A 17,181-nucleotide genomic window follows, 5' to 3' on the forward strand; every position below is an offset into this window, starting at 1 on the left:
CACCGTCTCCCCGTGGGTGTGCTCAGACCTGCCTCCACCAAGTGGGGTGCTCCCTGCCAGACCCCCCAGTTGCTGTCACCCGGTCTGTCCACACGCAGCCCATGGTGGCCAAGGTTCGGAGTGGGGCTCCGACTGGGCTGGGGGGGTGGCTGGGTCTCCTGAGTGTCCCGTGGGCGCCCCAGAAGCCAAGCCCCTCCGCCCGCCCGCCAGCTCAGGGGAGCCCCCATGTCCGGGCTGCATGTGCTCCAGAGGGAACCGAGACCCCCGCCCCGGGATGGTGGAATTGGGGCGAGACAGGAGCCGCCCCAGACGGCTTCTGCTTTCTGCAGACGGGCCTGAGTCAGCTCCTCGGGACTTGGGGACCCCGGCACCCAGGGGCGGGAGGGGGCGGGCCGGCCGGGGGGCTGGGCGGGTCCCAGGTTTGCCCCCGCCAAGGGCGGCGGGGCGGCGGCGGGCGGGGCGCGGGGCGGGGCGGCCGCAGGGTGAAAGCCTGTCGGTCCAGGGTCCGCGCACAGCTCCTCCGACTCCCGCCATGGCCCGGTCCGCCCTGCTGCTCCTGTCGGTGCTGCTGCTCCTTGGGGCGCCCTCGACGGCGCGGGGGGAACCCAAGGGTGCCGGCCTCTGCAAGGCAGGTCGAGGGGGGCTGGAGCCCCGGGACCTGGGAGGACCCTGGCTAGTCCGGGCGTGGGGACCCGGGGCTGGAGGGACTGGGGGACCCGGGGCTGGAGGGACTGGGGGACCCGGGGCTGGAGGGACTGGGGGACCCGGGGCTGGAGGGACTGGGGGACCTGGGGCTGGTGGGACTGGGGGACCCGGGGCTGGAGGGACTGGGGGACCCGGGGCTGGAGGGACTGGGGGACCCGGGGCTGGAGGGACTGGGGGACCCGGGGCTGGAGGGACAGGGGGACCCGGGGCTGGATGGACAGGGGGACCCGGGGCTGGTGGGACTGGGGGATTCGGGGCTGGAGGGACAGGGGGACCCGGAGCTGGTGGGACTGGGGGACCCCGGGTTTTGAGGGACCCGTGGACTAGGGGGCCTCAGAGGGAGGCGTGCTGGCACCTGGGGGGATGCGGTGCCTGTTGGACGGGACAGGTGAGCTTCCACCCGGGCGGCGCCCAGTGTCAGCAATGGGGCCAGGGCGGGACAGACCGAGGATGGGTCAACCTGGGTGCCTCCCCCGCGCCCGGAGGAGAAACCCGGCAAGGCCTGGAGTTGGCGCCTGTATACACGGCCCTGATCGGTACCAGGCGCCTGCTGTGTGGGGGTCCTGGGGCCCTGGGTCAGTACCAGGCGCCGGCTGTGTTTGGGGTGAGTTCCAGCCGTCACCCCCAAGTTCAGGCGTGTGACCTCCGATCTGTGGGTCCCCATTGTCCCCCAGTCTGGGCCCCTGGGCCTGTCCTCGCCTTGCAGGACGCCCAAGGCGCCCCCGGTGAGTGTGGAGCTGTACTACGAGGCCCTGTGTTCCGGCTGCCGCGCCTTCCTCGTCCGCGAGCTGCTGCCCACCTGGCTCATGATGCTGGAGATTCTGAACGTCACCCTCGTGCCCTACGGCAACGCACAGGTGCTGGGCGGGACCGGGGGGACACACGGACGTCGGGGCACAGGACAGGGGCTGGGGGACACACAGACAGGGTGACGGGCACAAGGCCGGGGCCTGGGGGACACACAGACAGGGTGGCCGGGCACAGGGGACTGGGGGACAGGGACAAGGGGACACACGGACATGGGGCTGGGGGACACACGGACAGGGTGATCGAGCACAAGGGACTGGGGAACAGGGACAAGAGGACACACGGACAGGGTGACAGGGCACAGGGGACTGGGGAACGGGGACATAGGGTCACAGGGATGGAGGATGGGGCACAGGGGTCAGGGGGACACAGGGGCAGGGCACGGGGGGGTGTGACGCGAGTCTGAGTGGCAGCTGCCCCCAGGAGCGGAATGTCAGCGGCCAGTGGGAGTTCTCCTGCCAGCATGGGGAGCGTGAGTGTCAGCTCAACAAGCTGGAGGTGAGGGGCTGACTTCCCCTTTGGGGGGCCTGGTTCGCGAGGCCTGGCTTGGCGGCAGGCGGGGGGGGGGGCCCACCCGAGCTCAGCCCGCCCCCTCCTGGCCCGTGAGGACCCCTCCCGCTGGTTCTGCCTGACTCTGGCCCCGCGCCCCCAGGCCTGCCTGTGGAGCCTGCTGGAGCAGGACATAGCCCTGCTGACCATCTCCTGCATGGAGGAAATGGACGACATGGAACAGAACTGGAAGCTGGTCAGCCTGGGCCCCGTTCTGCCCCCCCAACACACACAGACCCCGATACCATTACAGTGCGGCCCTGGGGAGAACACCGTCTATAACTGACAAAGGGGGGTAGATCCTGGAGGGCTCCCTGGGGGCAGTGTCTCTGAGCCAGGAAAGTGCAGGTTTTACCACCTGGTCTTTTTTGTTTGTTTTTGAGGGAGGGGGACGGAGAGAGTGGGGTTTGCCCCCTCAGCCTACCCCCCAGGGCCCATGATGAAACCCGCAGGGTGGGGGGGACCGTTGGGGAGATAAGAGGGAGGAAACTGAGCTGTGTGTCCTCCCCTCCAGTGTCTGCAGATCTACCAGCCGGACCTGTCCCCACAGAGGGTGGCCCAGTGCGCCAGCGGGGAGGAGGGCAGCAGGCTTCTCCATGTCAACGCCCAGCGCACGGACGCCCTGCAGCCCCCTCACCAATACGTGCCCTGGGTGGTGGTCAACGGGGTGAGGGGATTTCCCGGGGCTTCCCCAGGCAGGCGGAAGGGGCCAGCGGGTTCCCGCGGGGCCACCCTGACCCTCTGAGTCTTTTCTGCAGAAGCCCATGGACAAGCCGTGGAGACTGCTGCAGCTGGTGTGTCAGCTGTACCAGGTGGGGCCAGGGCAGCGGGCGCTGGGGCTGGGCCGGGGTCCGTGGGCTCTGCCAGGTGGGGCCAGGGCAGCGGGCGCTGGGGCTGGGCCGGGGTCCGTGGGCTCTGCCAGGTGGGGCCAGGGCAGCGGGCGCTGGGGCTGGGCCGGGGTCCGTGGGCTCTGCCAGGTGGGGCCAGGGCAGCGGGCGCTGGGGCTGGGCCGGGGTCCGTGGGCTCTGCCAGGTGGGGCCAGGGCACTCGGACACTCGGGCTGGGCCGGGGTCCGTGGGCTCTGCCAGGTGGGGCCAGGGCAGCGGGCGCTGGGGCTGGGCCGGGGTCCGTGGGCTCTGCCAGGTGGGGCCAGGGCAGCGGGCGCTGGGGCTGGGCCGGGGTCCGTGGGCTCTGCCAGGTGTGGCCAGGGCAGCGGGCGCTCGGGCTGGGCCGGGGTCCGTGGGCTCTGCCAGGTGTGGCCAGGGCAGCGGGCGCTCGGGCTGGGCCGGGGTCCGTGGGCTCTGCCAGGTGGGGCCAGGGCAGCGGGCGCTCGGGCTGGGCCGGGGTCCGTGGGCTCTGCCAGGTGGGGCCAGGGCAGCGGGCGCTGGGGCTGGGCCGGGGTCCGTGGGCTCTGCCAGGTGGGGCCAGGGCAGCGGGCGCTGGGGCTGGGCCGGGGTCCGTGGGCTCTGCCAGGTGGGGCCAGGGCACTCGGACACTCGGGCTGGGCCGGGGTCCGTGGGCTCTGCCAGGTGGGGCCAGGGCAGCGGGCGCTGGGGCTGGGCCGGGGTCCGTGGGCTCTGCCAGGTGGGGCCAGGGCAGCGGGCGCTGGGGCTGGGCCGGGGTCCGTGGGCTCTGCCAGGTGTGGCCAGGGCAGCGGGCGCTCGGGCTGGGCCGGGGTCCGTGGGCTCTGCCAGGTGTGGCCAGGGCAGCGGGCGCTCGGGCTGGGCCGGGGTCCGTGGGCTCTGCCAGGTGGGGCCAGGGCAGCGGGCGCTCGGGCTGGGCCGGGGTCCGTGGGCTCTGCCAGGTGGGGCCAGGGCAGCGGGCGCTGGGGCTGGGCCGGGGTCCGTGGGCTCTGCCAGGTGGGGCCAGGGCAGCGGGCGCTGGGGCTGGGCCGGGGTCCGTGGGCTCTGCCAGGTGGGGCCAGGGCAGCGGGCGCTGGGGCTGGGCCGGGGTCCGTGGGCTCTGCCAGGTGGGGCCAGGGCAGCGGGCGCTGGGGCTGGGCCGGGGTCCGTGGGCTCTGCCAGGTGGGGCCAGGGCAGCGGGCGCTGGGGCTGGGCCGGGGTCCGTGGGCTCTGCCAGGTGGGGCCAGGGCAGCGGGCGCTGGGGCTGGGCCGGGGTCCGTGGGCTCTGCCAGGTGGGGCCAGGGCAGCGGGCGCTGGGGCTGGGCCGGGGTCCGTGGGCTCTGCCAGGTGGGGCCAGGGCACTCGGACACTCGGGCTGGGCCGGGGTCCGTGGGCTCTGCCAGGTGGGGCCAGGGCAGCGGGCGCTGGGGCTGGGCCGGGGTCCGTGGGCTCTGCCAGGTGGGGCCAGGGCAGCGGGCGCTGGGGCTGGGCCGGGGTCCGTGGGCTCTGCCAGGTGGGGCCAGGGCAGCGGGCGCTGGGGCTGGGCCGGGGTCCGTGGGCTCTGCCAGGTGGGGCCAGGGCAGCGGGCGCTGGGGCTGGGCCGGGGTCCGTGGGCTCTGCCAGGTGGGGCCAGGGCACTCGGACACTCGGGCTGGGCCGGGGTCCGTGGGCTCTGCCAGGTGGGGCCAGGGCAGCGGGCGCTGGGGCTGGGCCGGGGTCCGTGGGCTCTGCCAGGTGTGGCCAGGGCAGCGGGCGCTCGGGCTGGGCCGGGGTCCGTGGGCTCTGCCAGGTGTGGCCAGGGCAGCGGGCGCTCGGGCTGGGCCGGGGTCCGTGGGCTCTGCCAGGTGGGGCCAGGGCAGCGGGCGCTGGGGCTGGGCCGGGGTCCGTGGGCTCTGCCAGGTGGGGCCAGGGCAGCGGGCGCTGGGGCTGGGCCGGGGTCCGTGGGCTCTGCCAGGTGGGGCCAGGGCAGCGGGCGCTGGGGCTGGGCAGGGACCCCGCACACTCAGCACAGCCTCCTGGCAGGGAGAGAAGCCCGAGCAGTGCCAAGCGGCCAGCAGCCCGGCCTGGGACGTCTGCGTCAGGTGAGGGACCCTCGTCACCCCCGACCGGACGCCCCTGGAGACCCCCCACCCGTGGTGCTGGCTGGAGAGATCTGATTACACATCGGAGACCTGGATGCCCGTTTACTCAAAGACAGAGACGGGGGCTGGGTGGCGACCCTGGTTAAGTGCACATAGCACAGTGCTCAGGGACCCGGGTTCGAGCCCCCAGTCCCCACCTGCAGGGGGAAGCTTCATGAGTGGTGGAGCAGGGCTGCAGGGGTCTGTCTGTCTTGTCTCTATCTCCCCCGCCCCCTCAATGTCTCTCTCTCTGCCCAATAATAAAGATGATTTTTTAAAAAATATTTGAAAGAGAAAGGAAGCAATGGAGCCTGGATGCTGTCCTTCCTTCCTTATTATGTTGCCCTGAGCAAGGCTCCGGGTTCGAAATCCTGGGGATGGGGGGCAGCAAGTGTCTGTCTGTATGTTCCCCTCCCCTCCTGATTTCTGTCTGTCTATCCAATAACTTATAACAAATATATCTTTTAAAAAGAACATGCAGTGGCCCGGGAGGTGGTGCAGTGGATAAAGCCTTGTACTCTGAAGTGTGAGGTCCTGAGTTCAAGCCCCAGCAGCACCTGGACCGGTGACGCCCGGTTCTTCTCTCTCTCCCGTCTTTCTCCTTCTAAATAAGTATTTTTTTCCCCTTTTATCAGAGCGCTAACAGCTCTGGTTTATGAACCTGGGACTTTGAAGCCTCAGGCATGTGACCCTCTTTGCATAACCACCGTGCTATCTACACCCCCACCCCACGCCCAGTAAATAAATTCTTTAAAAAAAATAATAAAAGAATTCAGACCCCCCCCACACACAGCCCAACTCCACCCCGCTGCAATGCGGGTGGGCAGCCAGGGGCTCGAACCCGGGTCCTAGTGATGAGGGTGCCGACCGGCCGAGCCCCCTTCCCCGGGGCAGCCGGCTCACGGGACGTCCCTGACGCCATGGAGGGGACAGGCCGCCGGCTCTGGGCTTCCCCGACGCCGACAAGTCCAGCCACCCGCGGCGGGGGGACGAGGCCCGTGGTCCTGTGTCTCGCCTGGCCGCCCCCACCCGCCAGCCACACACAGACAGACGGACAGACGGCCGCGGAGAGTCCCGGCTGGGCCCAGGGGACGCTGGGAGGCGGCCCGGCGTCCGGTTTGGGGAAGTGGGGCCCAGAATAGCCTCGCGGCCACGCCTGGGGAAGCGCCCGCACCCGGGGCCCTGCCTCTCCAGAATCGCCAGACGCAGGTGGCTGCCTTGGGGCCCCCACCCCTCAGAGACACAGAGCCCTGCACGGCTCGAACCCGGGGCCTCAGAGCCTCAGGCAGGAGGGTCTGATAGTATTATTATTAGTTTTCCCGAGCCCTGGCTGACAGTGGTGCTGGGGCTTGAACCTGGGGCCTCAGGGCCTCAGGCAGGAGGGTCTGTTTGACATTATTAATTATTATTATTATTATTATTAGTTTTCCGGAGCCCTGGCTGACAGTGGTGCCGGGGCTCGAACCTGGGGCCTCAGCTTCATGCAGGAGGGTTTGTTTGATATTATTATTATTAATTTTCCCAAGCCCTGGCTGACAATGGTGCTGGGGCTCAAACCCGGGGCCTCAGCCTCAGGCAGGAGAGTCTGTTTGCAGAGTTATTATCATTATTATTATTAATTTTCCCCAGAGTCCTGCTTAGCTCTGGCTGAGGGTGGTGCTGGGGCTCGAACCCTAGACAGGAGGGTCTGTTTGCAGAGTTTATTATTATTATTATCATTATTAATTTTCCCCAGGGCCGACGGTGGTGCTGGGGCTCGAACCCGGGGCCTGAGCCCGGGGCAGGAGGGTCTGCTTGCAGAGTTTTTTATTATTATTATCATTATTATTATTAATTTTCCCCAGGGCCGGCGGTGGTGCTGGGGCTTGAACCTGGGGCCTGAGCCCGGGGCAGGAAGGTCTGTTTGCAGTTTATTATTATTATCATTATTATTAGTTTTCCCCAGGGCCGACGGCGGTGCTGGGACTCGAACCCGGGGCAGGAGGGTCTGTTTGCAGTTTATTATTATTATCATCATTATTATTAATTTTACCCCGGGCCGACGGCGGTGCTGGGGCTCGAACCCGGGGCAGGGGGGTCTGTTTGCAGTTTATTATTATTATCATTATTATTATTAGTTTTCCCCAGGGCCGACGGCGATGCTGGGGCTTGAACCCGGGGCCTGAGCCCGGGGCAGGAGGGTCTGTTTGCAGTTTATTATTATCATTATCATTATTATTATTAATTTTCCCCCGGGCCGACGGCGGTGCTGGGGCTCGAACCCGGGGCAGGAGGGTCTGTTTGCAGTTTATTATCATTATCATTATTATTATTAATTTCCCCCGGGCCGACGGCGGTGCTGGGGCTCGAACCCGGGGCAGGGGTGTCTGTTTGCAGTTTATTATCATTATCATTATTATTATTAATTTTCCCCCGGGCCGACGGCGGTGCTGGGGCTCGAACCCGGGGCAGGAGGGTCTGTTTGCAGTTTATTATTATTATCATTATTATTATTAATTTCCCCCGGGCCGACGGCGGTGCTGGGGCTCGAACCCGGGGCAGGGGTGTCTGTTTGCAGTTTATTATCATTATCATTATTATTATTAATTTTCCCCCGGGCCGACGGCGGTGCTGGGGCTCGAACCCGGGGCAGGGGGGTCTGTTTGCAGTTTATTATTATTATCATTATCATTATTAGTTTTCCCCAGGGCCGACGGCGATGCTGGGGCTCGAACCCGGGGCAGGAGGGTCTGTTTGCAGTTTATTATTATTATCATTATTATTATTAATTTCCCCCGGGCCGACGGCGGTGCTGGGGCTCGAACCCGGGGCAGGGGTGTCTGTTTGCAGTTTATTATCATTATCATTATTATTATTAATTTTCCCCCGGGCCGACGGCGGTGCTGGGGCTCGAACCCGGGAAGGAGGGTCTGTTTGCAGTTCATTATTATTATCATTATTATTATTAATTTCCCCCGGGCCGACGGCGGTGCTGGGGCTCGAACCCGGGGCAGGGGGGTCTGTTTGCAGTTTATTATTATTATCATTATTATTATTAATTTCCCCCGGGCCGACGGCGGTGCTGGGGCTCGAACCCGGGGCAGGGGGGTCTGTTTGCAGTTTATTATCATTATCATTATTATTATTAATTTTCCCCCGGGCCGACGGCGGTGCTGGGGCTCGAACCCGGGGCAGGAGGGTCTGTTTGCAGTTTATTATTATCATCATCATTATTATTAGTTTCCCCCGGGCCGACGGCGGTGCTGGGGCTCGAACCCGGGCCCGGGGTGTGTCGGCTGCCGGCTCCGCCCCAGGCTCTCTCCTGCCGGCGCCACATCCGGGTCGGGGCCCGCGAGCGGCTCATCTGCAGCCCGGCTTGACGACACTTTGCGACACTGCTCGCCAGGCGCCGCCCAGGTTTCCATGGAGACCGCCGGCCGTCCCGAGAGGGGACTAGGGGTTTCGTTCTCCCCGCTGGGCAATGAGTCGAGGCGCCAGATCGACCCCAGAAAGGCCTTTGGCTCCGAGGGGGCCTTTCGACTCTGGGGCAAAGGTCACGCCCAAGGTTAAAGTTCGCGGCAGGGGCCCTGGATGGCGCCGGGGCATGGTCCGTCTCGGTAGCCGTCACGGCGGCACCCGGGGGAGGGAACTTCCGGGTTAAGCGGCCCAGCTGCCTGCGACTGGTCGGCTCGGCGCGGGGGGCGGGACGACAGCGGCCGGCTGCCCGGCGATTGGTCGGCTCGGCGCGGGGGGCGGGACGACAGCGGCCGGCTGCCCGGCGATTGGTCGGCTCGGCGCGGGGGGCGGGACGACAGCGGCCGGCTGCCCGGCGATTGGTCGGCTCGGCGCGGGGGCCGGGACGACAGCGGCCGGCTGCCCGGCGATTGGTCGGCTCGGCGCGGGGGCCGGGACGACAGCGGCCGGCTGCCCGGCGATTGGTCGGCTCGGCGCGAGGAGCGGGACGACAGCGGCCGGCTGCCCGGCGATTGGTCGGCTCGGCGCGGGGGCCGGGACGACAGCGGCCGGCTGCCCGGCGATTGGTCGCTGCAGGTCGACGGTGGCCCCAGGGGCGCTGCGGAAGAAGGCGGGAAGCGGTCCTGGCAGCGGGAGAGGCCTACTTCCGATTGGTACGCGAGCCGGAAAGCGCCGGGACGTTGCGACTGACGATTGGCCGCGTCTAACACTCTCCGCCCAACGGCTGCTAGGACTCGGGGCGGGGCAAGTAGCCCCCGCTTGGAGGTGACAGTTGCAACAGTGGCTGCGATTGGATGTCACGGCGCGGGGCGGACCCACGGCCGGGGAGGTGACGTGGCATTGGTCAGCCGGGCACAGGGCGGGCACGCGGAGCAGGAAACTGGCTTCCGATTGGTCGGGGTGGCTTCGGGCGGATGGAAGGCGGCATGCGATTGGACAGCACCGCGCAGCGGGCTCCAGCGACTGGTGCACCGGACGCCGCTCTGCCGGGGACATGGCGGCGCGCAGCGGGCGCTGGCTGCGGGGGCTGCTCGAGGCCGGGCGACCCCTGTTCCGCGGCCGCGCGCTGCTCGTCACCAACACGCTGGGCTGCGGCGTGCTCATGGCGACCGGCGACGGCGCGCGCCAGGCCTGGGAGATGCGTGCGAGGCCCGCCCAGCGCTTCGATCCCGGGCGTTCAGGTGCGGAGACCCCTGACCTGTCGCTCGGGGTGGGATTCCCCGATCTCTGCGTGCCGGGGCTCCCCGCGACGCTCCCCCTTGCGCCCCGGAGTCTCTCCGCCTCCCACCTGTCCCGCGCACCTGGCGCCGCCGCACCCCGAACCTCCTGCACCCCGGGCCCGGCCCCGCCGCAGCTCCCGCCCCCGGCAGCCGGTGTCCGTCTCCTGCATTCTGGCATCCCTGCACCCCGGGCTCCCAGGCGTCGCCCTGCCCCAGGGCTCGCCGTCCCTCCGCCTCCAGGCCTCGGTTTCCCGAGAGCGGGTGCTGTGCCCGGGGGGGGGCCGGGCCGTGGGCTGACGTGTCCCCCGCAGCCCGCATGTTCGCCGTGGGCTGCAGCATGGGCCCCTGCATGCACCTGTGGTACGGCTGGCTGGACCGCCTGCTCCCCGCCGCCGGCCTGCGCAGCCTCCCCAGCGTCCTCAAGAAGGTCCTGGTGGACCAGCTCGTGGCGTCGCCGGTGCTGGGCGTGTGGTACTTCCTGGGTAAGAGCGTCCGTCGGGGGACCCGGGGCCGGGACCGCACAGGCCCTGCGGCCCAGCCCAGCGGCCCTCATCGCTCCTCGCCCCCCTCCGCAGGCATCGGCTACCTGGAGGGCCAGACCCTGCATGAGAGTGTCCTGGAGCTGCAGGAGAAGTTCTGGGAATTCTATAAGGTGGGCTTGTCCCCCGCCCGCCCCACGTCCTGCACCGCAGTCATCAGGTTCCTCTAAACATCAGGTCCTTCTAAACCAGGGTGGCCTACAGGGTCTCCAGGCCTCTCCGGGCCCCGCCCCAGGGCGGCTGTGGCCCCGCCCCAATACACCGTGGCCACGCCCACCCATGGCCCTAACTTACCGCCAATCTTCTTGGCCCCGCCCCTGCTCCCTTGGCCCCGCCCCCAGCCCCTTGTCCTAACCCTGTCTTAGTGGCCTCCGCCCTGCCCGAGGCCCCGCCCCCAGCCCCTTGTCCTAACCCCGCCCGAGGCCCCGCCCCCTTGTCCTTACCGTCTTAGTGGCCTCCGCCCCCTCGAGGCCCCGCCCCCATCCGTGCGGCCCCGCCCCCAGCCCCCTTGTCCTAACCCGTCTTCGTGGCCGAAGCCCCGCCCCCGTCCGTGCGGACCCGCCCCCAGCCCCCGTCCTTCCCGCAGGCTGACTGGTGCGTGTGGCCCGCTGCGCAGCTGCTGAACTTCCTGTTCGTGCCGCCCCAGCTGCGGGTCACCTACATCAATGGGGTGACGCTGGGCTGGGACACCTACCTGTCCTACCTCAAGTACCGCGTGAGCGGGGCCCCGCCCGCCCCGCACAGTTGCTGTCAAGGGCCGGACTGAGCCCCAGCACCCTCCCGGCCTCAGTCTCCCCACGACGACGCCTCGGGCTGGACCCCCGTGACGGTGATGGTGACAGTGACCGGACACCCTCCCGGCCAGGAGGGTCTCCGCCGGCCCCGGGGTCCGAGAGAAGACGCCATTAAACCTGGGGTCCTGGAGACCTTGGGGGACCGCAGCCCCTGGTTGTCACTGGTTTTATTGGGTGCTGTGGTCATGACATCACATCGGGGGCGGGTGACACTCTGAGGTCAGCATGGGGCGGGGTCCCCAGCAGCCCCCCCTCCTAGGCAGGTCACAACTGGGTCTGGGGGCCACACCAGGGCTGCGTGTCCCCACGTCCGGGGCGGCCCCCGGCCGCTTCTTCCAAGCCGGTGAGTGTCTGGGGCGACTTAAAAAAGGGGCGGGAGGGGCGAGGAGGGGCGAGGGCAGGGCCGCGAGGGCAGGGCAGAGCTGTATGTGCAGGCCCCGGGGCGCGGCCCATAAATAAGTAAGTAAATAAATAATTGGCTACGCCGGGGCTGGGGCCGGGCCGGGGCGGGGCGGGGCGGGGGGCGGCCTCAGCAGGCGCAGTCCTGGTGCGGGGGCGCCTGCTGGTCCGTGAGCTGGGGGCCCTGCTTGGCCCCCGTCACCGCGGGGTCCGCCGTGTCCAGGGACTCCGACATCTTCTCGCAGATCACGTCCACCAGCCGCTCGAAGGTCTGCTTCACGTGGGTGTTGTCCTTGGCACTGGCCTCGAAGAACTCGAACCCTGGGCCGGGCGGGGGCAGCGAGGGGTGAGGCCCCGAGGGTGGGCGCCCCTCTGAGGGCGCAGGGCCCTCCGCCCGGGAAAGCAGGTCGGGCAGGGGCGGGGACGCTCACCCAGGTGGTCGGCCAGCTGCCGGCCGCGCTCGGAGGACACCACGCGCTCCTCCTCCATGTCACACTTGTTCCCCACCAGCAGCACCTGCGCGTTGTCCCAGGAGTAGGTCTTGATCTGGGTGGACCTGGGGGGCAGGCGAGGCGTGGGGCTGGGGTCTCGCAGGGGGGGGGGCATCACCCTCTGGGCCCTGGAGCCTCCCCCGGTGCAGTGGGGGCCGTGCATGTGGCCAGACAGCCACCTCCCCAGGTGAACTGTGTCGCCAGCCCTGGAATTTTCACGTTATCTTTGTCATTAAAGTTCCTTTGTTTACCTGGTTTCATGGAGCCGGTTCCCGTGTGTGTGTGGTGTGCGTGTGTACACGCGTGTTGGTGCGTGTCTGTGTGTGTGGAGGCAGATACCCTGCCGGGAGGTGTCCCTCCATCTGTAGATTTTTTTTTTTGCCTCCAAGGTTGTGGCCGGACTCGGGTCCCGCACTGTGAATCTGCTGATCCTGGAGGCCTTTTTCACTAGACCAGGCGAGGGAAGTTGAGAGGGGAGGGGAAGGAGAGACACAGACGCCTGCAGCCCTGCTCCACTGCTCAGGAGGGGCCCCCGCTGCAGGTAGCGAGTGAGGGCTGGGACCCGGCTCTCTGCACATGGCGTTATGATGATAATGACTTCTAAAGAGAAAGGGGTCCCCAGCCCTGCTCTGCTGTCCAGGCTCTGAGGCCCATACCTCTCACTTGCTTTTATTTTATATCCCGAGCCCGGCTGAGCCTTGGCTGATGCTGGTGCTGGGGATGGAACCCAGTACCTCAGAGCCTCGGGCAGGCGGGAGAGTCTGTGTGCAGAAGCCCTGTGCTGTCTCCTCTGTCCCTGCTCAGCTCTCGCTGATGGTGGTGCAGGGGATCACACGCTGGACCTTGGAGCTTCAGGCGGGAGAGTCCCCCACGCCAACTCCCTGCCCTGATTGTCTGTTTACTCATGAGACAGAAAAGCCAGGCGTCCCTCTGGTGCTCGCTGTGCCGGGCTGGCAGCCGGGGCCCTAGCTCGAGCGCCCAGCCCAGTGCTGCCTCCGCCCCGGCCGCCCTCTCACCAGTCCTGCACGGCGTTGAAGGACTCCTCGTTGGTGATGTCGTACATGAGGATGAAGCCCATGGCCCCCCGGTAGTAGGCTGTGGTGATGGTGCGGTACCGCTCCTGGCCGGCCGTGTCCTGCGCAAGAGGAGACGAGGGTCAGAGCAGGCCCCGGATAAAGGTGGGAGAGACAGACAGACGCACCGGGTGAGACCGGAGGCGAGGGGGAGCGTGGTGTCCCGGGGGCGGGGAGCAGGGAGGGAGGACGCCTTTGGCTTGGGGTGTGTGAGAGCGGGATCTATTGAAGCCCCGGAGTAGACACAGTGGTTAGAGCACTGCGTCCCCAGGCCTGAGGCCCTGAGTCCAGTTCCCAGCATGCCACGAGACAGAAACAGAAAGCTGGGTCCCTCATCTCAGTGAACGACAGTGTGTTTATCAGGCTGGGAGACAGCAGGATGGCTCTGCAGACAGCCTCTCCTGCCTGAGGCTCTGACACCCCGGGTTCAGTCCCCAGCACCAGCACCAGCCAGAGCTCAGCAGGGCTCTGGGCTCTCTCCCGTGTCTCTGATTAAACAAGCGTGGTCCGGGAGGCGGCGCAGTGGCTAAGGCACTAGACCGTCAAGCGTGGGGTCCTGAGTTCAGTCCCCGGAGCACGAGTGCCAGAGTGAGGGAGGTCTGGTTCTCTGTTCTTCTGTCTTTCTCATGAATAAATAAATGGAATCTTTGCAGAACAAATCAGCTGTTTTAGAAAGAGATGCACTAGGAGCCAGGTGGTGGCGCACCTGGCTGGATGCGCCTGTTCCCATGCCCAGAGACCCGGGTTCGAGCCCCCTGGTCCCCCAAGTGTGAGTGGTGAGGCTGGGCTGCGGCCGACTCTGTCTCTCTCCTCTCCTCAGTCTCCCCCGCACCAGTTTGTCTGTCTCCACCCAATAAACAGACCATTTACTCATCTATGGGAGGGAAGAAGCAGTGACACCCCCCCCAGCCCCCTTCAAGGCCGGGAATGCCGCCGGGGCCTCACGTGCAGGATTCCAGCGCTCTCACCACTGAGCCCCTCCTGGCCGGTGGTCCCATCAGTCCGTGTCCCCTTCCCTGGACCAGAGGGGGAGACCCCCGCTGCCTCCTGCCTGGTGGCCTGAGGTCTGCCGGGCAGACAGCCGGGTGGGGGGTGCTGGGGTCCCAGGGCAGGCGGCCACCGGTGGCCTGGAGAGGTTGGGGTTTCCTGGGGCGCGGCCGCGTGGGGGGCCCCCGGCCAGGCAGGGCAGGGCAGGGGTCTGGGGTGGGGGCGCACCCAGATCTGCAGCTTGATGCGCTTGTCCTGCCGGTACACCGTCTTGACCTTGAAGTCGATGCCCACGGTGCTGACGAAGGCGGGCGTGAACGAGTCGTCGGCGTAACGGAACAGGAAGGACGTCTTGCCCACGCTGCTGTTGCCGATGATGAGGATCTTGAACATGTAATCGAAGTTCTGGTCCGACGACTCCTTCTGCCCGAAGCGCGAGTCGGCGGCGGACGCCATCTGGGGGCGGGAGGGGGGGGGGCGGCAGGGACCCCAGCTGAGCGGCCGCGTGACCTTGAAGGATGGAAGCCCCCCTACCCCGTCCCCCGGGGGCTGCACCTGCGGGGATGGGGTCGCTGCGCCCCGAAGCAGCCAGGCGGGGCCAGATGGGCGCACCCCCCCCCCCCCCCCCGCAGCTGGGTCTCGGGTGCGGGCCCGGAGCCGCTCTGGGGACGAGCACAGGCCGCGCGCTCCCGCGAGCGGCGCCCCCCGCCCGCTGCACCGCCACCCGGTTGCAATTCCAGGGGAGCCGGCAGCGCCCCCGGCTGCACCCCGGGCGTGCACGCGCCTGCACGCAAAGCCGCCCCGCATCCCCGCGGGCGCGCGCCTCCCGCCGGGGCCTGCGCTCCTCGGGCGCGCGCGTGCACGTCTTGTCCCCCGTCCCCCTGATTGGGTCCCGACCCCGCGCCCCCGATTCGGTCCCGGGGCCCTGCGGGCGGGCGGGGTGCACAGCCCAGGTCGGGGTGCACCCCGCCCCGCGGGCACGCGCACGCAGCCTCCCCTCCCCCTCCGCCGCAGCGCCACAAACAGGGGCCCGGGGGCAGCATCCGGCCGGGGGGGTGGTCGGCGACCCCTCCCCTCCGTGCATCCCAGCCCCACGACCCCTGCCGCTCTGCAGCCCCCCCCCAAGTTGACCTTCCATCACTCACGACCAGGTTGGCTCGCGCCCTCGCCCTCCCTCCTTCCCAACTCACCTTGCCCTGCACCCGAGCGGTGGCTACCTGGCGACGGCGACCTGGAGGACTGCGCGGTGGCGGGGGCCCGGCGCGGATGGTGGCTGCGCGGCGGCGGCTCGGCGCCTGCAGTCCTCGGTGACGTCCTGCAAAGGGTGGGGCGGGGCCTAGCATGCAGATGAGGCTGTGACGTCAAGATGGGGCGTGGCGCCAATATATAAGCGCAGTACCAGGAGGCGGGATCGACGAGCGGATTGACGCAAGCTAAGGGGTGTGTCCCGGCGTCTGCCCCAATCACAGGCAGGGGCGGGGCGGGCGCACCTGCTGGCTCCGCCCACCACCAGCTGCACGGAGGCGGGGCGGCGCCGTCCCCCCTCACTGGGCTAAGCGCTGGAGTGACGTGAGGCGCAGCCAATCAGCGCCAGGCCCCGCGCACCGCTCGGCCATTGGCGGCCCCCGACTGGTGAAAGGGCCCCTGGGGGCAGCCCCGTCTTAACCCCCAGTCTATATGGGGGACTCCCGGCCCCCTCCATCCCGGATCCCGTGACCGCCGGTGAAACGCCCCGGGCTCCCAGGTTCAAAAAACGAGCCCAAAGGCCAGAGCCGTTCCCCTGGCCCCCAACTGATGGCGCTCCTAATAACTGGAGGAAGCCACCCCCCAGGCTGTGACGCCCCCAAAGCGGACCGGTCGGGGGCCGTTGTACCCTGTCTTTCTGGGATGAAAAAAGAAGCGAGACCCCCCTCCTGCAACTTCTTTGAACGGAGGGAGCGGCTGGGGGCTCCCCAGGAACCCCTCGCTGCACCCCCTAAAAATCTCAGCGAAGGGAGAAATGGGTCCGAAACGCGCCTGGTCCCGTCACCCCGCACCCCCACCCCAAACCGCCCCGAAAGTGTCCGCAAGCGGAGAGCAGGGGGTCCGGAGACGCCGCGCTCCGTCGTGGGCCCGGGGGTGCGCCCCCGCCCCGATTCCGCAGCCTCGCTCGGGAGGGGCCCCGCATCCGGCTCCCCCAACCTCGAGGCGGCGCGCAGCCCCTTCCGGGCCCGGCTGACCCCCGCGGCCCCGGGAGCAGGAGGGGCTCGGCCGGGCGGGCCGGGCGGGGCGGAGGCGCTCGCCGGGAATAGCCTCTGCCGGCAGCGCCGGGGCGGAGGCTGGCCGCCCGCACCCTGCAGGCCTGAAGCTGCTGGGACCCCCACCCCCATCTTCATCCCTTCTCCATCCACAAGCCCCCTTCCTCGGGCGCCAGTGGGCGCCTCCCCTGGTGCTGTGGCTCCGCCCATGTGGTGCCTGGCTTTCTCTGTGAACCTGGCTGTTATCTCGGCGCCAGGGGCTTTGCTGCGGGGCCTGAGGCCTGCGTGACTCCGCTGCTGCCCTGCGAATCTCTTCCCCAGGTTGTCAGAAACCTCCATCCTGCGTCGGGAGGAGGGGGCGTCACAGCCCCAGCGAGGAGGGGGCGTGAAGCCAACGGTGCCCAGGGAGGTTCCAGGAGGGCGGCGCCCGGAGGGCTTCCTGGACAGAGTGGACCCCGCGCCGGGAACCTGTTCATCTTCCAGTTCCAGGGGCGAGTGGGGGGACTCCCGAGCTTTGCGGAGGGTCGGACCCAGGCCTCGTCGCAGAGCCTCTGCCGGGCGTGGGTGTCCCCAGCTGGCTCCCAGCCCCCTACCCAGAAAGGCGTCCCCCCCCCCACACACACACACACCGCAGGACCCAGCCAGTGGGTGAGAGAAGCAGTTGCCGGATGGACTGACACACTGACAGACGAGGCCGGGCGACCTCCAGCGGGGACAAGGGGCCGAGCCTCGCCCCTCCCGGCTGGACGCCCCCAAAGAGCCTGGTGCCCCCCAGCCCCGCGGCGCTCAGGGCCAGCAGAGTCTGGGGTCACAGTGGACACCCAGCCAGGAGCCCCCCGCTGGCCACCAGCTGGGCCCCCGACTCCCCAGAGGCCCCTCACGCCCTGCTCTCAGTGCCCTGTCTGTACGGCCGGTGGGTTTGGGGGGCAGCTCAGCGCTGGGCGGGCCCCCTCCTCGCCCTCTCC

At 68.2% G+C, this 17,181-nt stretch overlaps 3 protein-coding genes across 3 annotated transcripts; 2 read left to right on the plus strand and 1 right to left on the minus strand.

The window, feature by feature from the left end:
- The first annotated feature begins 532 nt into the window (after window positions 1–532).
- Window positions 533–5,324, plus strand: IFI30 (IFI30 lysosomal thiol reductase). The gene is made up of 8 exons (XM_060181415.1): window positions 533–628; window positions 1,094–1,241; window positions 1,315–1,562; window positions 1,936–2,010; window positions 2,165–2,257; window positions 2,576–2,728; window positions 2,820–2,873; window positions 4,926–5,324. The coding sequence occupies exons 1-8, from the start codon at window positions 533–535 to the stop codon at window positions 4,986–4,988; spliced, it is 930 nt and encodes a 309-aa protein (XP_060037398.1). The 3' UTR covers window positions 4,989–5,324.
- Window positions 5,325–9,271: 3,947 nt separating this feature from the next.
- Window positions 9,272–11,176, plus strand: MPV17L2 (MPV17 mitochondrial inner membrane protein like 2). Its single transcript, XM_016192633.2, has 4 exons — window positions 9,272–9,657; window positions 10,008–10,178; window positions 10,272–10,348; window positions 10,822–11,176. Exons 1-4 carry the CDS (start codon window positions 9,471–9,473, stop codon window positions 10,999–11,001), a joined length of 615 nt encoding a protein of 204 aa, XP_016048119.1. The 5' UTR covers window positions 9,272–9,470; the 3' UTR covers window positions 11,002–11,176.
- A 3-nt stretch (window positions 11,177–11,179) lies between these two features.
- Window positions 11,180–15,327, minus strand: RAB3A (RAB3A, member RAS oncogene family). Its single transcript, XM_007533167.3, has 5 exons — window positions 15,170–15,327; window positions 14,208–14,435; window positions 12,936–13,054; window positions 11,860–11,984; window positions 11,180–11,749 (listed from the first exon to the last, which is right to left on the minus strand). The coding sequence occupies exons 1-5, from the start codon at window positions 15,320–15,322 to the stop codon at window positions 11,559–11,561; spliced, it is 816 nt and encodes a 271-aa protein (XP_007533229.2). The 5' UTR covers window positions 15,323–15,327; the 3' UTR covers window positions 11,180–11,558.
- Window positions 15,328–17,181: the final 1,854 nt, after the last annotated feature.

Source organism: Erinaceus europaeus, chromosome 23 (genome assembly GCF_950295315.1).
Source record: "Erinaceus europaeus chromosome 23, mEriEur2.1, whole genome shotgun sequence".
In the NCBI taxonomy this organism is placed as follows: Eukaryota; Metazoa; Chordata; class Mammalia; order Eulipotyphla; family Erinaceidae; genus Erinaceus; species Erinaceus europaeus.